At 66.4% G+C, this 19,355-nt stretch overlaps 1 protein-coding gene and 2 non-coding genes across 12 annotated transcripts; all 3 read right to left on the bottom strand.

Moving 5' to 3' along the window:
- Positions 1–256: 256 nt before the first annotated feature.
- On the bottom strand, positions 257–18,803 carry EIF4G1 (eukaryotic translation initiation factor 4 gamma 1). Of its 10 annotated transcripts, none has more exons than XM_068406503.1 (33): positions 18,711–18,765; positions 17,581–17,641; positions 16,232–16,341; positions 16,045–16,131; positions 14,258–14,431; positions 13,813–13,912; positions 11,935–12,047; positions 10,772–10,864; positions 10,626–10,692; positions 9,358–10,254; positions 8,263–8,351; positions 7,873–8,059; positions 7,378–7,511; positions 6,987–7,106; positions 6,622–6,795; positions 6,348–6,545; positions 5,935–6,081; positions 5,604–5,840; positions 5,418–5,522; positions 4,854–5,007; positions 4,646–4,746; positions 4,442–4,544; positions 4,220–4,322; positions 3,303–3,559; positions 3,099–3,214; positions 2,761–2,933; positions 2,480–2,605; positions 2,315–2,396; positions 1,995–2,093; positions 1,769–1,903; positions 1,598–1,679; positions 1,386–1,526; positions 257–1,275 (listed from the first exon to the last, which is right to left on the bottom strand). In XM_068406503.1, exons 3-33 carry the CDS (start codon positions 16,304–16,306, stop codon positions 1,094–1,096), a joined length of 4,851 nt encoding a protein of 1,616 aa, XP_068262604.1. In that variant the 5' UTR covers positions 16,307–16,341; positions 17,581–17,641; positions 18,711–18,765; the 3' UTR covers positions 257–1,093. The 10 variants fall into 10 exon arrangements, with proteins under 10 accessions (XP_068262604.1, XP_068262603.1, XP_068262601.1 ...); XM_068406502.1 differs by having other exon boundaries at positions 4,220–4,310; positions 6,987–7,124; positions 18,711–18,764; XM_068406500.1 differs by having other exon boundaries at positions 6,987–7,124; positions 18,711–18,764.
- Positions 6,870–6,944, bottom strand: LOC137666905 (small nucleolar RNA SNORD66). Its single transcript, XR_011048721.1, has one exon. It is a non-coding gene; the product is annotated as a small nucleolar RNA SNORD66 (small nucleolar RNA).
- Positions 8,141–8,217, bottom strand: LOC137666904 (small nucleolar RNA SNORD66). The gene has a single exon (XR_011048720.1). It is a non-coding gene; the product is annotated as a small nucleolar RNA SNORD66 (small nucleolar RNA).
- Positions 18,804–19,355: the final 552 nt, after the last annotated feature.

The raw sequence follows: 19,355 nt of genomic DNA on the forward strand, positions 1-19,355 counted from the left end.
ATCACAGCACTGGTGGCAGGGTCCCAGGGTGGGGGGTACCTACCGTCTGCCCGGGGAGGCTGGCCCCTGTCTGGGCTCCAGGCTGGCATGCCCAGGCGCAAGGGACGTGGGACAGGGGGGCGGCAACAGCGGCACACGGGGCATTATTTAGCAATGTTCTTTTATTTCCAGTTTTAAGGTGAAAAGATGCCTTTAAATCTTCAATTAAATACTTCATAAAGAAAAAAAAAAAAAAGAAAAAAAAATTATTTACAAATTCACGTGACCAGTAATTGAATTCTTGTTTTAATAATTACACGTGCGGCTCATCACATCCGGCGCTCTATAAATACAGGGGACGCGGATGCGGGGCCGCCCCGTCGCTTGCCAATTGTGGCCTTAAATGTTTGGGATGAGGATGGGGGCTTTATGGGGAGGAGGAGGGGACTCAGCCTGGCCCAGAGAGAAAGGGTCACCCCCCCCTCGTCCCCGGCACCCTCCCCAGGTGTCAGAGCAGGAGCTGGGGGGGGGGATGATGTATATTTAAAATAACAAAAAACATAGAGGGGGGGTCCAGGCAGTGATGGAGGAACAGAGAGAGAGGACAGGGGAGGGGGAGAAATCACGCTCCTGTCCCCAAACCAAATTTAATAAGTTTATATATATATAATCTCTCTATATTTCAGCAAGAAGTGGGGAGGAAGAAGAGGAGGGGGGAAAGGAGGGGAGAGATTTGTCCCCATCCTGTCCCCCCTCCCCATGACATGAAGTCTGGGGGTGCCCTGCCCCACTCCCAGAGACCCGGTGTGCCTGCGCTGGGAGCGGGGAGAGGAGGGGGCCCCGAGGGGACCCACTGCGACAGCCGCCTCCGTCAGCATCCGTTTATTATCATCGTGACAAACTAGTACAGGCCTCGCAAACAGAACCGGGACAGGGGCAGGAGGGAGAGGAGGAGAACTGAAAAGAGAGAGGGCGGCTGAGGGGGGCACAGTGGGTCCTTCAGCCCCAGCATCAGCAAGTCCAGGGGGGCCGGGGGTGGGAGGGGATGGAGTTGCTCCCCAGGGTGCCCCGCTCTCTCTCCCCGCTTCCTCCTCCTCCTCCTCCTCACGGCTGCTCAGTTGTTGTCCGACTCGTCCTCGGCTTCCCGGAGCCAGGTGAAAAAGGCTGTCACGGATTTGAGAGCCACCCCTTTGCCCTGCTGCTCGGCCGGGTCCTTGCTGGACTCCCACTTGTAGAAAGCCTCCTCCTTGATGACGTCCTCATCGTAGAGGGCGTCAAAGAACATCCGCAGCAGGTCTGGGGGTGACAAAGGGGGTCCCTGCCATTCCCCAGCCACCAGCCACTCTGCTGGGGTAGGGACACGCCTGCCACTCCCCTCCTCAGCCCACCCATCCCGCAACACTCACTGGGAGGCTGGTCCAACTTCACCACCAAGGCTTGCAGGGCGTAGAGCGCCTGGAGCTCCTTCTGCTCGTCCCGCAGGTACTTCTGCAGCAGCTTGGCTTGGTTGCGGATGACCATGGCGTCCACACGGTAGGGGTTCTCAACTGTGGGAGACGGGGCATGAGAGGGGGGTGGCGTGGGCAGGGGGACCCCCCCACCACACTCTGGTACTCACAGATGATGGCCGAGTGGCACACGGACGTCATCAGAGCCCTGATAAACGTGTTGGATGAGACCTGCTGCTCGCTCAGGTTGGCCTGGAGGAGGGAGGGTAGAGGGGCTGTGAGGTGGGGAGGGAGCCAGGAGAGAGCCCCCAGACCCACAGGCGCTGCACCTGCACGCTCACCTCAATCCAGTCGTGTATTCTTTGGTTGTTCAGGTTCTCCTTCAGCAGTTTGTCCATTTGCTTGCACAGCTCCTCCGAGGTCAGCTCCTTGCCGCTCGGCGTGTCCGAGCTGTCCCCCAACGTGTACTCCAGTTTCTGTGGGAGCAGGCAGAGATGAGCTGTTAAAGGCAGCCACGCTCCCGGCAGCAGGGCCTGTCTCTGCCCCTCGCCGCAGCTGGGCTCCCACCTGCTCTGTGACAAATTTGTTGACATCCTGGTCCTCGGGCAGGAATTCCTTCCAGCTCAGGCCCCCGTCCCGCCACAGCTTGCCTGCAGTCTTCTGGCCCTGCAGGACAGACAGTCGGCATCAGCACCCCATGCCCTCCATCTCCAGGGAGGGACATACTGCAGCTTGGCCGTGTCACCCCCACGACCCAGACACGGCAAGGGATGGCCCCTGCCAGCCCCTCTGGTGGCAGAGGGGTTCAATCCACACATGCCAACATGTCCCCCCGAGCAGGCTGCCCATCCCCAAGGCCAGCAGCCATGCAAGCCCCATGCACTTACCATGCCCTTGCACAACAAGCCCAGCACCTCGACCAGCAGCGTGGTGGCCTTCCCAATGGGCACCAGGGGCTTCGTTATCTCCCTGCGGGACACAAGAGACCTGGTTGAGCTACCGGCCCCCAGAAGCGCCCCTGTGGCAGCCCCCCAGAAGGGCACAGCCCTCACCTGAACAGCTCCTCCATGGGGATGCCTTCCTCTTGCAGGATAGGGGTGATGAGCTCGGCCAGGTACAGCCAGATGTGCGGGATGTCGATCTCCATGTCTTCTGCGACCTCCAGGATCTCCTGCAGCCTGTGGGGCAGAGGGGGACCGTTGGGATCCAGCAGCCCCCATGCCCTCAGCTGGGAGGGACCTCGGGAGGTCTCAGGGTTGAGCCCTGCTCAAGGCAGCGCCAAATTCAAGCTGGGCCAATACCAGCTCAGGGCCAGGCTGCCCCAGCCCCTCACCCTTTGTAGTACTGCTCCTTGGAGAGGGTGCCTGCCTTCACCAGCTGGCACAGCAGGACCCCCATGTGCTCACGGGAGATGGTGCTCCTCTCCAGAGTGGACTCGATGCCATTCTGCACGAAGATGTAGAGCAAGGACGGGCTGCCCAGCTCCTGCACGCACTGCAGGGCCTCCTGCAGGGAAAAGGGGGGTCAGTACTGCCCCATGGCCAGCCCCAGCTCCCCCCTTCCTCATCCAGGCACCACCGGCTCCCTGCCCAACAGTGCTACCACCCAGGGGGGCGGATGGCGTGTTACAGACGCCATATGGTGCTGTGCCTGGCCACCCTCTCCTCTCACCTTCATGTCATTGATGTGCAGGTATTCCTCTATGATCGCCTTGGATTTCTTCTCCAGCTCCTCTTCCGACAGCGCGGGCTTGGGGGACGCTGCAGGAGGTGCTGGCTCTTGCTTAACTGCGAGGAGAGAGCACGGATCAGGCACTGCCCGGGACAGGCAGAGCCCCAGCATGCAGCCAGACCCCCAGGACACCGCCCAGCTCACCGGTCTCTCGACTCCTGTCCCGTTCCTCCGTCATGCTAGCAGCCTTGCGCACGGCCTCGGGGCCGCCCTGCTTCTCCCGTTCTCGGCTCCTGTCTTCTGTCTCTTTGCTGAAGCTCCTCTTGGTGAGGGCAGACCTGTTCCTGTCTGCCCGCTCCCCTCGGTCAGGACGCTCCAGGCGGTCGCTGCCCTTCTCTGAACGTGACTCCCGGTCCCCTTTGTCCCCAGCCTTCTCTGACCTGTCACGGCTGGAGCTGCTCCTGGGTTGGAGGAGGACAGACACAGCGTGAAGAGCCCATCACCACCCTCCCTGACGGCAGATTGCAGAGCTCTGCAAGGCGAGGCTGCCCCGCTCCAAGCCCAGCCCTTTCCAGGGCCTCTTCTAGCACTTGAGCACCCTCAGGGTGGTCTTTTCGACTCTTCCCTGTTTCTCCCCTGTTCCAGCTCACGCCCTTTGCCTTTCGCTCTGACCCTTGGCATGGCTGAGCAGAACCTGGCCCCATCCTGCCCACACATTCCCCCTTCTACAGACTGCAGTGAGATCCCCCTTTGTTTTCCTCTTCTCCTGAACAAATCCAACTCCAACCCTCCTTGGGGACCTCGTGCTCCAGCCTCCACAGGACTCCCTCCAGCCCATCAACATCTGTCTGGTCTCAGGATCCCCAGACCAAACCCAGCACCCAGGTGTGGTACCCCAAGTGCCAAACAGCAGGGAGGAATCCCAGGGTGGGGTCACCCTTCTTTGCCACAAGGACTCAACACCAACTCTGAGCCCCCTGAAGGCCCCATCCTGCCACAAGGGGTTATTCCAGAAGCCATACGTTTGCCTACATATTGACCGACCACTGCCTGATTCAGGGGGTTCCTCCCTGGGCTGCAGACCAACGCGCCCATGTGCCAAGGCAGGGCTGGCCCCTCACCTCTGCACCACGCGGCGGGACTCCAGGCTCTCGGCAGGGCTGGACTGCTGGAGCGCTGAGAAGCGGTTCAAGGTGCTCGTGGCTGGTCGCCCTGAATCAGATGCTGGGCGTGAAAAGAGGGGAGTCTCAGAGTTCGGCACCTCCCCGGTACAGGAACTGCCAGGGGAAGGATCCCCCCTCCTGCCTCATCCAACAGCACCCAGCCAGCCCCACGCTGCTTACCTGAATCTGCAGGCTTCGTGCCAGACCCTCCGCTGCTGCCTTTGCCCCAGCTCAGCCGCCCGCCCGGCGCAAAGAGCTGGTTGTTGGAGTCTATGGATCCAGGCTGCAGGCGGAGAGACAGAGTCAGCCCTGAACCCCACACCAAGGCAGGATGCGGGCCGGGCAGCCGGCTCAGCTGCCCACACACTGCACCCCCAGCCTCACCTTGGTGATCTTCGTCAGCCGGCTGGTGTCGATGGGCCGGTTGCCCTTGCTGATGGGCACCGTGTTCCAGCCATCATCTGCGACCAGGCTCCCGCGGCCACCTGGGCACGAGGGGGACAGACATAAGGCACAGCCCGGCCTCAAGTGGTGCCCAGCGGGAGCAACCCACCCCTGGCAGCCTCGGGTGCCGCCAGGCCCGGGCACTCACTGCTGGAAGATGGCCCAGGGGGTCCTCTCCTCTTGTCCTTCGACATGAGCTGCTGCACTTTGATGTGTTCCCGATGCTCCTCCATCTCTGCTTCCTTGTGGATCTGGTCGATTGTTTTGGGGCCCTGGTCTCCTCGCCGTGGCACCCAGCTATTCTGCAGAGGGCAGGGAAGGAGGGAAGAGGGCACTGAGCTGGTTGGAGGACGGAGGCAGAGACATTCTCCTTTCTCAGCCATCCCACCCTCAAAGCCTCAGGCCCGTCTCCTGCCTCGGCCATCACAGCTCCCCAGGTGCTGTGGCAGCTTTTGGCACAAAAGGGCTCAGTTCCGGAGCCCCCCTGCATTAAATAGCTGCCGCTAATGTGTGCCCACTACCACTACCATGCTAACCAAGGGCTGGGGGGCTAGCATGGTGTCTCTGGGGCTGGCCACAGCTTGCATACCCACCCCTCCCCTCCTGGGGATGCATGGACTGCTGGCACTCAAAGGACACAAGCCAGCAGCTCCACGGGAAGCAGCAGGGGACAGAGGACAGTCCCCGGGCAATAGCAGGCCATGCGCCTTACCCGTCTGAGGTCAATCACATCCTGCAGCATGAAACGGATTCGGGATGATGTCTTCTTCTCTTTGATGATCTTCTCCATCTGATTGAAGTACTGGTCCATCCTGGGCTATAGAGGTACAGGGTCACAGTTACATCCCTCCCAAAGGCAAGGGCAGGGCAAGGCAAGGCAGGGCAGGGCAAGGGGTACCTTGGCCTTCTCAAAGTCCAAGTCCTTGCCGATGGTGGTTAGCAGGCGGCAAAGGCACTCAAGAGACTCCTCGTCATGGTTTTTGAGCAGCTTCACCACACAGTCATGCATGATGGCCTCTGTCAACATCTTCAGTTTGAAGAGCTCTCCAATGAACTTGATGTTGCCCAGGGATCGCCGGCGGGCCTTGTCCCGCGCCTCCTCCAGCTCGTCCTTCATGCGCGCCTTCTCCTCGGGCTGCAGGCAGGGCACAGCAGGGCAGCTCAGAGCCCAGAGCCGCCCCGAGGACGCCCACACCAGCCCTCAGCCGCAGCCTCCCACCCCAACTCACAGCACTGGCATCGTCCATCTCCTTCTGCCGCTTCTCGAAGATCTCATCGTCATCCTTGTCCTTCTCAAACTCCTTCTGGCAGCGGTTGAGCAGCAGCTTGCGGAAGTTCACAGTCACTGTGGGCTTGTCTGTTGTGGGCACTTTGAGCTGCAGGGAGAGGTACAACCCAGGCAAGGAGCGTGAGTCACATCTCCCCCAGAAGCTGGACAGCTAAGGCCCAGGCACTGCTCAAACCAGGGAAAAGCCACCCTACACCCTCATGATGACCTGCTAGGACTCTGGACTTGGCCCTCCAGCCACATGTCCCAGTTTCCCCACCCCACATGGAGAGACTGGCACTCTGCTGAGCTCAGCCAAGGCCCCCAAACAAACCCCTGCCAGCTCGACTGGAGCCCCACCCAGCTCCTGCTCACCCCCATAAGGCAACGGCACATGTTAGCATAGGCAACAGAGAAGTTTGGCTCCGAGATGGCCTTCTCGAAGACGAGGTCGATGACACCCTTGAGCCGCTCCTCCGTGTCGATGGACAACTCCATCACCTGCTTCATCAGCTGCTGGAACATCTGGGGCGTCAGCTTGTTGAGGATGCTGCGGACGCGGCGAAGCAGGTCCTGCAAGGGCATCAGAGTCAGTGAGAGCCAGACGTGTCCCCCTGCCCTCCCACTGCCTGCCTGCCCCGGATCCCACCTGTGTCTTGATGTTCTCAGGATCCTCCTCCTCGGATGCACGCTTGCTGCTGGGTTTCCAGGCCTTCTCAGCCTTGTTCAGCTTGACATCCTCGTTGAGGGACACAGTGGCAATGATTTTGCGGGGTTCCTTCCTCTGGCTCTGCTGAGAGCGGCGAGGACCCAACCCTGAGGGCTAACACGGGGAGACGAAACTCAGCTCTTTGCTCTGGGACCAGCTGGACTGGCTCCCGGGGTGTCCCCGTCCACCTCCTCAGATCCTCAGCTCCATCATGGACATCAGTGGCCCAGACACAGCGGCTCAAAGGCTTGGTCATCACGGAGAGGTGGAGGAGGACGGCGTGGGTGAAGCAAGGAGATACTCACCAGGCCCCGGTTGCCCATGACGGGCCGGCCAAGGTTGGCGAAGGAGGGGGTGAAGTCAGGGCTGCAGTTCATGCCGCTGAGGCGGATGGGGTCGAGTGTCCGCAGTGGGGTCTTGTTGGCCTGCGAAGGTACACACGGCTGAGGATGCCCAGGGGGCAGAGGAGCGGGATGGATCCATCCCCCAGCCTCAGCGCCGGGACAAGGAACTGGAAAGAAGGCCCCAGAAGTGCCCCCACACACCACACCCAGGCTCAAGGCTCGTTGCAGATGCTGCAACAGGACCCCGAGCACAGCAGGCAAGTCCCAGCCTTGCCTTGACAAGGCACAAGAAGGAGCCAGACCCCTACCTGGGCACCACCCACGCTCCCCCAACTTCCAGGGCCGCACCGACCTTGTCCAGCACCACGTCCGTGATCTGGGGCAGCCCCTCAGGTTTCTGCATGCTGGCAAAGATGAACTGGAAGCCCAGCAGGAACTCCCGGTCGTATCGCTTCTTCTCCTCAGGGTTCAGCGGCTTCCATTGCTCTGCGGCGGGGGCAAAAAGGGAGACCCTGATGTGGCCTGTCCTGTATCCTCCACCCCGAGCTTTAGCAGGTCCAGGCCCACCAAGGGACAAGCGAGGTGGGATGCAGACAACCACAGAGCTGCCCCAGCCTGGTACACCACGAGCACCAGGCTGCTTGCTTGGATAGAAAGCCTGATGCCACCAGCTCCCTGCCTCCTGCCAAGACCCTCGCGCTGGGGCCTCTGTCCCCCACCCCATGCCAGGCTTGGGGACAAAATGGGAGGAGAGCATGAGGTTTAGGACAGCTGGACCTTGCCAGCCCCACTGCTAGGTCCAGAGATGGTGGCTCCCAGTGGAGGGCTGAGCCAAGGCACAGCTCACCCTCCTTGTAGCGGTACTTCTGGTCAGCAGCCTTGCCCTTCTCCGGGGCCAGCTTGTCCTCCTTCTCCTCCCATGTCTCCTCCGACTCCTCCTGTGGACGGGCGGGTGCTGCGTCCTCCGCTTCACAGGTAGGGGTGGACACGGGGGGCTTGTTCTCTGCCTCCGAGGCACTGTCATTGATCTGAGACTGCATCGGGAGGGACAGAGACAGCAGTCATCCCACAAGCCTGGTCCTGTCCCCTCCACCCCACACTCAGGCATCTGCCCCCCCCTCAGATCCTCATTACCATCACGGAGCATCAGTGGCCCAGACACGATGGCACAAAGCAGAGTTCATCACAGGAGGAGACGGGACACAGGGTGACCCCCGGACAGCCCTGGGACACTCACCTCTTTAAAGGCATCCAGCAAATCGCCTACAGCCTCCTTCTTGTTCAGCTCCTTCATCCTTCGCTTCTTCTTTGGCACCGACATGGCGACTGGGAGGAGAGGCAGGGAGGTGAAGGACAGGAACCCTCCCAGACCCCCACCTACCCTGACACCAGCTGCGGGGTCACCAGCGAGGTCCCAGTAACACCACGCGAGCTTCAGGATGGGGCCATGGGGACCCACGGACGTGGTCCTGTCACCCCAGCACAGCCCCCGTCCCCAAACACGCTGTGTACCCAGCTGGGCACGTGCAGCCCTGCAGATCCTACACACAGCCCACCAAGGCATCCTGCTCCCTAAACGTGCCCCCCCAGAGTACACCCCGTACAGACGCACCTCACACCTTTCCCCATCCAGCCGCTGCACCCCGATTTACCCTGTGCCTCTCCAAAGCACCCCATCCACCCCTCTCCCCTAGCGCAGCGCTCCCCATCCTCCTCAGGGATCCCTGCAGACCCCCACAGCTTCTGCAGGGCAGCCCTTACGGGGACACCCCCGTACACACCTCTGCCCCCCCATACGCTCCCCTCCCTGGCACCCCTATACACCACCCCATACAGAGGTGGTCCCCAGAAGCACATCTGCCCCCAGGTCATACCCCTATAGCCCCACTGTGACTCTGCAGAGGGTGCTCCATATGACCCTCCACCCACCGCACCTCCCCGTGCCCCCAGACGGCTGGGGACAGCCCTCAGGTACAACCCCAATACACCCACCTTACACCCCGGCGTAAGACATCACATAAAACACACCTCCCTCATTGCACCCCATTCTCCATCGCCCAGGGCACCCCACACATACACCCCTCTACACCCACCCCATACTCCTGTATATGGATGCACTCCCCAGACATCTCTCCCCATCTCACCATCCACAGGCACCTTGTCACCCTCCAGCACCCCACGCCCATGTCCTGGGTCACCTAACCCCATCCTCCTCTCCAATACCCTCCCTGTACCCCACGCCTAGCACCACACCCGGGTGGCCCCCCCCGTCACCCAACGCCCACCCTGGGGCACCCCGCGGCCCCGCACACCCCAGCCCAGCATCCCCAACCGTGCGCGGTCGCCTCCGAGGTCTGCGAAGGGGCAGGGGCCGGGCTCGAGCTCCGCTCCTGGGCCTCGCAGGGGCCTTCGCTCTCCTCCTCCTCCTCCTCTGCCGGGGGGGAGGCAGGAGTACTGGGCTGGGCCGGCTCCTCGGGCTCTGAGATGGGGCTGATGTCCGACTCGGGCTGCTCCTCGCTCAGCTCTGCTTTGTCAGTGCCCTCCACGCCGTTGGGCAGGGGCAGCTCTTCGGGCTGGGCGATGGGGGAGTCCAGGGTGGGCACGGGCACCGGCGCAGGCACCGGCACCGGCTGGCACACAGGAGTCTCGGGGACCGGCTCAGGCGCCTCCTCTGAGACCCCGTTGGCCTCGGCGGCAGGCTCGGTGGTGGGCTCGGGGCAGGGCTCTTCCCGGGGCGGTGGTGGGCTGGGGGAGGCAGGTTTGGCGGGCGCTTCGGGGGCCTGTGGTATGACTGGCGGTGGCGGCGGCGACGGTGCAGCCAGCACTGGGCACATGGCTGGCATCGGGGGGACAACGGGCACCGGCAGCGCCTCAGGGGGCACAGGCGCCTGCAGGATGGGCTCCGGGAGGGGAATGGCGACCTCCTCCTCTTCCTCCTCCTCCTCCGCAGCCACCGTGTCCATGTCGGGCGCGGGCGCAAGGGGCAGCTCCACAGCCCTTGGCACTGTAGTGATGGCGCTAAACGTCTTGTGCGGGTCGGGCGGCGCCTCGCCCAGCTCCACTTTAGTGTCCGCGTCCACGGGGGGCTCCATTGGCACCAGCGTCACCGCTGAGAGCACCACAGGCTCCACCTCAGGGATGAGGGGAGGGGGAGGTGACGGGGATGCCGACTTGCTGGGCTCCAGGGAGACGGGCTTGCTCACCACCAGCGCAGGCTTCGGGCGGTCATCTGCAAGGTGGGCGGTGTTAATGGGGGGCTCTCCAATCCCCCGCTCACCCCACATCCCCCCCCAAATCCCTCCATCTGCAGGAGGGGTAAGGACAGATGTGCCAACCCACATCACAAATGAGTGACAGGGACAACAGGGGTCCTCCAGTGCCCAGGGGACAGCTAGGGTGAGCAGACTTCCCCGATAAACTCTCCTGGACCCAACATGGGGACACCAGTCCCCAGGTATGTAGGGAACACATTTGACCCCACAAGCCCCAGGTGAACCGAGGAACGGCGGGGCTGGCATCTCGCACCCCGCGGTGCCAACCGCAGGGAACCTGGCAGCAGCCCTGCTGGCTGGCACACCCACCCCCCGCAGGGGCACTTACCTGGCCGGACAATAACTGCTACATGGGGGGTCTCTCCGTTGGCCTGGGGCTCCAAACCGCTTCCAGCCTGGGGAGGCAAAGAAGGAGTTCAGCAGGGCCCTGTGTACATCCCACTGCCCCAGTCAGGGAGTCGGGGGGCCCCTCACCTGTGGAGGGGTGGGGGTGGATGAGGTCCTTGCTCCGGACATGATTTCTTCAGTGATGTCTTTGCCACCTTGGTTGGGGTCTCGTATCCGGATCTGTCCGCAGGTTAGGGCAGAGAGGGGGAAGCTGTCAGCAGGGTGAGGGACACAGCACACGGGCCACCCCCTTTCCCTGGGCCTGACAGCCCCAGGACACCCCCTTCTCCGAGGGGAGAGGCTCGTTCAGCACTGTGCCTGCCCTGGCCACACGCAGCTCAGGGACCGGCGGGTGCCACCTCCCCTCCCCCCATGGGGGACAGCACCCCACAGACACAGGCCTGTCCCAGTGCCCAGCAGGCAGTGATGGTGCAGGGCAGAGTGAGCCCTGGAAGCCACCCCGCCAAGCAGCTGGAGCCAGCATCATGTCCCCCAGCCCATTTCCAGGGGCTGAGGGACCCCAAGGCAGCACCACCACGCTGGCACAGGGCGGGTGTAGGACCCCCCTGCCTCAGGGACAGCACATGGGACCGGCCTCAGCACGCAAACATCGCAGAGAGCCCCATGCCACCCCAGGCACAGCCCATACGCTCTCAGCTTTGCCGGCCCCGTGCCTGCCACAGGTGCAGGAGCCACGGGGCATCCTGCTGTGGGGGACACAGGTTTGGGACCCTGGTGCGGGGCACAGCACAGCCACGAGTCTTGTCCCCCCCACCCCCAAATAACCTACTCCCAGGGCACCAAGAGCACAGCCCGACGAGCAGGGAGGCCCCTCCACTGATAAAATGCTAGCACCCCCGCTCCCCGGCCCGGCAGCACCCCACGCCCCCCGGCGCGGGGCCGTGCCGGCAGCCGCCCGGCTCCCCGCTATAAATAGGCCCCGCGCGAGGCCTCCGAGCGCCGGCATCTCCGGGAGCAGACAGCAGTTGGCAGCCGCGGCACCCCCACCCCCCCCTGGGAGCCGTGACTCAGCACAACGCTGCCCGCCGGGACGGCCAAGGTCGCCGGCACCCACCACACACCCCAGTCCCCCACTGAGTCCCCCCAGCCCGGGGGAAAACCCTGTGCTGCCCCCCTTTGCCCAGCGTGCCGCACCCCATCCCTCCCCACGCACGGCGGGCACCCAGGGCTGGCACCATCCCCTCCCGCACGCCAACACCCCCCGTGCCCGCAGGCGCACGGCTCCTTACCGTCTTCCGCTCTCGTTTCGGGGGTATCGGCGGCTGCTGGCTCACAATGACCTGGGCGGTGGGGACCCCCGCCGGGAACTGCTGCACCCCCTGCGCCGGGTAATAAGCACCCGCTGGAGGAGAGGAGAGAGTGTCAGAGAGACCAGCCAACCCAGACCCTCCGAGTTCGTCCTGGGGATCCCCCAGTCCCCCAAACACAGGGGTCTGCCAGCAGCCTGGGGAGCCCGTGTCGCTCTGCAGCGAACCCCCATCGCATCCGGCACGGATCGTCCCAACCCGCCCGACAGGCCTGACCGAATTCCTTCTCCATGAAGCAGAGCGTCCCTGCGCCGCCCCCACGCCCAGCCGGGCCCCGCGGGCGCCCGCCGTGCCCACCGGCTCCATGCCGGGACGCTCGGCCGTGCCGGGTGCGGGCGCCCCAGCTCCGCAGGCAGTCGCCTTCCAGCCGGAGCCCTTATCTCCCCGGGGCCGGCACCAGCCCCAGGGCGGCACCGGGCAGCCCCATCCGCACCCTCCATTCACACCCAGGCCGAGGGGCTCAGGCTCCCCAAGCCCCCAGCGAGCCGAGCCCAGAGGAGGGAGCCGTGCCGGGGGCCGGAGGCAGAGCTGGACCCTGTCCAGAGCTGGCACAACCCCCGAGAGGCACTCCGCTCCTCCCAGGGCATCTGCAGGCATCACCCACAGAGCAGTGCCACAGGGATGTGGGCATGGCGGGGGACAGGCGCAGCTGGGCCCCGGCTCCCTCCAGCTCCAGCATCTTCCCGGCTGCGCTGAGCCTGGAACTCACCTAGAGGTGCTCCGGTAACCGCCCCATCCCTGAGCCAGGGACCACTCCTCTGCCCAGGGCGGGATGAGGGGGCACCGGACGGGCCTTGCACCATGGGATGGACCAGGCGCAGGGGGAAAGAGGGAGACCCTGAGCTGCCCAGCCCTGGGGACCAGGAGGACCAGCCCATCTCACCCGCCTGGCCCAGGGCACCCACCCAGTCTTGTGGGCAAGGGGCATGCTGCTGCCAGCTAGCCTGGGAACAGCAGCAGCCCCGAAGCAGAGGTGGGAGGCAAACCCATCCCGGGACCCCACTGAGGCATCCAGGGGATGCCCCAGTGCCGGGCATGAAGGAGTGGCCATGCCCTGGCCCAAGCGCGGGAGACGGCCGCTGCCGGGGGCCACCTCCGTCCTCTGAGGGGCCAGCTGGGCCCCGGGACAAGAGGGAGGGAGGACAGGCACGTACCTGGCTCAGGAGAAGCCCATCTCCGCCCCGGTTATGCTTTGCTGCCGTGCCGGGGCCGGACCGGAGGCCTCGGCTCACATTTCTGTGTCTGCCGGGCCTCCTGGGACCGACCAAGCCTAAATATAGTCACAGCCCAGGAGGCCACATGCGAGCGGGGGGGAAGGGGGGGCTGCTTACACCACCGCTCCCCAGCGCCGGGAGAGGGCAGGCATGGAGCAGCCCTGGCACCCCCGGCTCGGCTCCTTGGGGAGCGGGGAGCTGTTGGGGGGTGGTCAGCGAGCACAAAACTGCTCGCCACCTCGACAGTGAGCAAGGGGGAGCAGGGGATAAAGTCTGCCCCAGCCCTCCGCCAGGAGAGTTAAACATTAAACGGCCCCGATTTGGAAAAGGGCGGGGGTGGATGGACCAGTGGGACGCGCTGTGCAGCCCTCGGTGCTGCTGGGAGACAGGCTACACCCCCTGCCCCCCAAAACAGCCTGTAACAGAGTCACACAGATGGCCCCAGTGCGCTGGCAAAGGCAGAGGGATCTGTGCTCAGCTCCTGAGCATGGGGGGCTGCAGGGAAGCCAGAGGCACAGGAGCAAAGAAAGGGGGAGTGCTGGGGCTGGAAGAGCACCGGGGAGCGGAGCAACCCCCCCGTCTGTACCGTAAGTCCCGAACTCTGTAGGGCTGGCTCCAGGGTAAAAACTAGGGGCGCCGGGCTGGACCGGGTACTGTTGGGTCGGGACGACGTATGTGGAGCGACCCTGCAAGGGAGGTGAAGAAAAAAGGTCAGTTATCTCCCCCGCAGGTCACAGATGTACCCCCAAACCTGCCTGTGAACCAGCTGGGCACCAGGGCAGGGAGCAGGACGGAGGCAAAGTGGGCACCAGGCACCTCAGGGGGCTGCCAGGGAGGGGGACCAGTGCTGCCTGCCACCTCCCTACAGAGCTGGGCAACACCCTGCTCAAAACAGTGGGTGCTTAGAGCGCCTGGGGGGCCCCTGTCCCCCTCCACCCCCCTAAAACAGACCTGGGTTCCAACCCCAGGCAACACTCCCCACCGGTTCCCACCCCAGCCCCCTCCTGCAGAGCCCAGGGCACGTCCCTCACCTGTCCGGGAATGTAATAGGCTCCTTGGGAAGGTGTGTAGGATATCTGGGAGGGTATCATCATCACCTGGGAAGCAGCCGGATACACATGGGCAGGGGGGCCGGGCCGGGCCGTCGTGTTACTCTGCACGCGGGACGCGCTGGCGGGAGGCTGCGCCCTGTTCTGGTAGAAATGCTTGGGGAGAGACAGGGCATGGCGTCAGGCAGAGCATCAGCACCCCCACCCGGCACCGACACCCCCCCTCTCGCCCCACACCGGGGGGAGTGGCCTGGCAGTGAGCATCACCCCAAAAAGTCAGCATGGGGAGAGGGGGAGCAGCTCCAGAAGGGATGGTGAGAGGGGAGACCCCCCCCACCGCTCGCCGGGATGCAGCCCCCCCCCCACTCCCCAGGCTGACCCCCACCCTGCCACCATCCTGCCCCCACGCACCTGCGGGGCCGCCTGGCTCCACCCGACCCAGCTCATGCCCGGTATGGCCCCCTCCCAGCCCGACGGGGGCCGGCAGCTCCAGCGCCCGGAGCCGGCCACGGCCACACACAGCTCGGCGGCGGCAGGTCCCGGCGTGCTTCGCACCGGTTCCCGGAGCTCGCACTGAATGCTGGGACCTGTAGTCCCGCCGTGCCGAGCCGTGCCGGAGCCAGACAGCCAGGGCGTGTGGAGCCGGCTATTCACCCCCCGGCCCGTGCCGTTCATCCCGGCCCAGCTTCTTTGCCGGGCAGGAGCACCCCCAGGAGCAGCAGCTCAAGCCCACCAGCAAGTGGGCAAAGGAAGGGTCCGTGCACACCCCCCAGGGCAAGGAGACAGCGTTACCTGAAGAGACCTGAATCCTCCCTGTTAGCAAGCGCACGCGTACAGAGGGAAAAGGGGAAAGAGAGACAGGAGTTACCCGCACTGGGACAGGGCTCGGACATCAGGAGGCTGGCAGAGGAGGGGACAGGAAGCTGGGGAGCCCTTTGCCTGGTGCCCACATCCCAAATCCACGGGGTCCCTTGTAGGGACCCCTCAAAGGGCAGGGAAGGGTCTGAGGGGCTCCCAGCCGGCACAGCCAAGGATGTCACCAGATCTGTCCCCAGCAGCTCCTCTGCACAAGAGGGCTGATGGAGGTCCAGAGCCTTGCATAGCACCGCAGGGCCTTGGCAGACCCCCACAAAGTGGGGAGGAAGAGGAAAAGGAAGATGAGGAAGGGCACAGGCAGAAGCAGCAGCCTGGGCCGGGGTTAGCACAGGCACAGCCACATGCTGCAGGCTTCATGCAAGGAGAAAATTGGGGAGACACTGCAGGGAAACCACCCCCACCAAAGCCGAGCGGGTGTCCCCCTCTTTCCCCAGACCAGCCCACCCCCTGGCTCTGGGGTCCCCGTGTGCTCCCCAGCCCCTTTGTGCCCAGGGCGGGTGTTTCTGTGCAGTGTCGGGGCAGGGTGCTTGGCATGCGGGGTGGGGGAAGTGGGTTAGTACCTGCTGGTGAATAGCACGAGGCCCTGCTGGAAACTGAAAGAGGAGGAGAGGGAGGTTTGGGGCAGGGGAGGAAGGAGAGAAGAGCTGTAACTCGGTGGGCAGCCCCAGCCGGAGGCATCTGCCCCTCCACCCCAGGGCCGGGAGGTCCCCCGGCAGCGGTGGTGGTCCGGATCGCAAGCGCACTCCCCCTTGCAGGCGCATACTGGCCCTGCGGGGCACCACGGGGCTCCTCACACCCCTCAGCACCGTGGCAGTGGGGCTTCCTTGGCCAGAAGGCAGAAACCTGCTGGATCCCCCCACATTGTCCCCTCCAACCCAGGGCAAAGCCCTTACCTGGCGCGGCTGAGAAGGCGTATTCATTTGTGAGGTCGGTGCCGGGTTAAAAACCACAGGTGCCGTCTGACCGGGTGGGAACGTCGGCTGGAGGGAGGCAGGGAGGGAAGGAGATGGCACTGCTGCCCCCACCATGAATCGGGGAGGCAAAGCTGGGTCACCCCCCCACCCCAAAGAGGCCGCTTACCTGCGGCAGTCCGGGAGAAGGGGCAGGGTGTGGGGCTGTCGGGGCTCCTCCTGTGGGCTGTGGAGCTTTGTTCATTTCATGGGGTTGTGCATAAGGATCCCCCTCGCTATCTGCGGGCACAGGGACAGCGGGCGTGAGCTGCAGGCAGGCAGCACCCTGGGCACCTGTCTCTTGCCCACATCAGCCCCGAAAACGGGGCATCTCCAGCCCCTCAGTGTAAAGCCAGACACCGGCCATGTCCCACAGACAGCATCTTGCCAGGGCACGGACCCCCGGCCACCTCCTCCTGCCCCACTGGAGCACAGGGAGAGGGGGGGGTCACTGTCAGGCCGCCCACCACATGCCCTGTGAAGCAAAGCCCCCCAAACCCAGCTGTGCCCACTGGCAGGACTGACCACCCTGAGGTGACCCCGCAGAGCCCAGCCGGGCACCCCACAGAAAGCCAGCACCGGTGCCCGTGACCGCCGCCAGCACCCAGGCCACCACTAGCTCCAGGGGGCTGGGTGGGCCGGTGGCACCCCGGCGTCAGCCATGCCCGGCTCCACCCCGGCTGACCTACTAAGCGCTTCCCCCGGCCGGCCAAACCTGTTCCTGCCGGTGGTGCCGGGTCCCCGGCGCGCACCGCAAACGCCTACCAGGGAGGGCAGGGAGCAGCTCCCGCGTCCCCCCCCGCGCCGCCGACGCTCCTGCCCGCTGCCCTGCCTGGGGGACCCCACAGCCCCCCGCTGCGGCTGGCACCCACGGCACCCTCCCGGCTGTCCCGGGAGGGACTTGGCAGCCGGTGCCATTCTCCCCGCCCCAGTGCAAAGGCCACCGGGCCAGGAAGGAGAGGCGGTGCCCCCCCCACCCCGCGCGGGGTCCCCTGTACCCCGTGGCACCCGGTGAGCCCGCTGCCAGCCAGGGTACCCGAGGGAGCGGCCGCGGGGCCTCCTGTAACCTGACGCGCGGCCGCGTCAGCACCGCCAGCCCTCAGCCCCGCTGCGGGGCACTGCCAGGCACGTCCCGCCGGCACCAGGCCCCGCCGGCACTCCGGGGTGCCCTGACCCCCCCGGGGCTGTACCCCAACATGAGGGGGTGGCACCCCATCACAGGGCAGCGGAGATGGGTCCTGCTGGGGTTTGGGGAGGTGGCAGGGGCTGGGCTGCACCCCCCGGTGCCTCCCCCAGCCCCCTACTCACCGGGGCACCGGCACACTAGCCCTGCCCAGCCCCAGAGGCCTGGGCCACCTTAGCACCAGACACCCAAAAAACTGGGGATAGGGAGGGGGTGTCACACAGGGGATGGGGACACCCGGTGACAGCCCCGGCCTCCCCACCACCGGCACAACCGGGAGCGAGCGGGATACTCACCCCCCCACGGGAAAAACCTGGGCCGGCTGAGCGGGCCTGCAGAGACCGTTCATCCGACTGACTTGGAGAGAGGAGGGAGGGGAGAGACATCAGCCCGGGCCCCCCGGGCGGGGGAAGCCCGCCCCGGGCCCGCACTGCCCCCTCCCCGGCCGGCCCGGGGGAAGGGGAACCGCCGGGGGCGAGGGTTTGGGCAAGAGGAGGAGCCGCGGCCGCTGCCCCCCCGCGCCGCGTAAGGCCGGGGCCTGCACTGGGCCCGCAGCCGGGACGGGGGGTCCCTGACCGAGGCCGGGCCCTGCGGGCCGGTGGGGGCCGGGACAGCCAGGCCCCGTCTGAGCGGGGCACCGGGAGGCAGCGCTCCGCGGCGACGGGGGCTGAGTCGCCGGGCGGGGACAAGGCGGGGGTCGCCGGCGGCGGGGCTGGGCCAGGCCGCGGCGGTGGCCCGGGAGCAGCCGGCCCCGCCAGGCCCAAACCCGGCCTCGCCCCCAGGCCGAGGCGGCAGCCCGGCCGGTTGCCGCTGCCGGCTCCGTCCCGGGGCTACGGGCAGGCCCGAGGCACCGGCACCATCTTGGCGGCGGGAGGGGGGGGGGGGGGCACGCGGGGTGAGGCCGCGGGGGGGGGCCGGGGCGGCGGGGCACGGAGCCCGGGGCGGCATCCGGCAGCCCCGCTCCCCCCCCCGCAGCGGCGGCGGCGGCGGCCTCTGCCAAGGACACGTGTCACTGCCGGCCGCCGCCATGGCCCGCGGCCCCACCGGCACCGGTACGGGCGGGGGACACGCACCACGTGCGGCGGCGGCGGCGGGCCTAGGCGGGCGCGGCGGCGGGAGCACGTGCGCGGCGGCGGGGCGCACCGGCCGGCACGTGGGCGCGGAGCGGCGCCGCGCGGGACCACCGCGGCGGCGGGGCCGGGCCGGGCCCAGGGCGGGGGAACGGAGCGGAGCGAGACGAGGCAGAGCAGAGGAGGGGGCCGGCGGCGGCAGGGCGGCGCCCACGTGGTGGCGGCGGTGGCGGCGCGGCGGGGCCCGGCGGCGCGAGGCTCAGGGCGGCGGCGCGCGCGGCCCGGTACCGGTACCCCCTTCCCCCCCACCACCCGCCCCCCCGCGGCGCAACGCCCGCCCCGCCCCCGCCCGTTACCTTCAGTCTCCTTCAGCGCGCGCGGCCCGACGCAGCCGCAGCGCAGCGCAGCACGACCATTTCCGGAGCCGCGCCGCGCGCAGGGGCGGGGCCGGGCCGGGCGCCGCGGGGGAGGGGCGCGCGGGGGGCGGGGCGCCGGCCGCCGCGCCCGAAGCTGCTCTGGGCACCGCCCGCGGCACGTGACGCCGGCGCCTCACCGCCCTCCCCCCCCCCGCTGTCACGTGGCGGGGCGGGGCGTGACGAGTCACCCCGCTGGCCCCGGCGGGCGGGTGGGGCGGGGAACGCCCCCTCCCGCGCCACGCCCCCGGATGGCCACGCCCCCGCTCCGGCCCGCCCCGCGCACCCCGTGCGGGAGCACGTGGCGCGACGCCGCACCCGGCACCGGCACCCACCGGGACCTGCACCCGCCCAGCACCGGCACCCACCCGGGACCGGCACCCACCCGGGACCGGTACCCACCCAGCACCGGCACCCACCCGGGACCGGCACCCACCGAGACCTGCACCCACCCGGCACCGGCACCCACCGGGACCTGCACCCACCCAGCACCGGCACCCACCCGGGACCGGCACCCACCGAGACCTGCACCCACCGAGACCTGCACCCACCCGGGACCGGCACCCACCCGGGACCGGCACCCACCGA

The sequence above is a fragment of the Nyctibius grandis genome, chromosome 8 (genome assembly GCF_013368605.1).
Source record: "Nyctibius grandis isolate bNycGra1 chromosome 8, bNycGra1.pri, whole genome shotgun sequence".
NCBI classification, from domain to species: Eukaryota; Metazoa; Chordata; class Aves; order Nyctibiiformes; family Nyctibiidae; genus Nyctibius; species Nyctibius grandis.

Excerpts from the sequence above, each read along its gene's own strand:
- EIF4G1 (XM_068406501.1), bottom strand. The coding sequence starts at position 16,306 with ATGAACAAAGCTCCACAGCCCACAGGAGGAGCCCCGACAGCCCCACAC. Across the intron at positions 10,693-10,771 it reads CCACCCCCACCCCTCCACAG|GCTGGAAGCGGTTTGGAGCC; the intron begins GTGAGGGGCCCC and ends TTGCCTCCCCAG. Across the intron at positions 1,276-1,385 it reads GAAGTTGGACCAGCCTCCCA|ACCTGCTGCGGATGTTCTTT; the intron begins GTGAGTGTTGCG and ends TGTCACCCCCAG.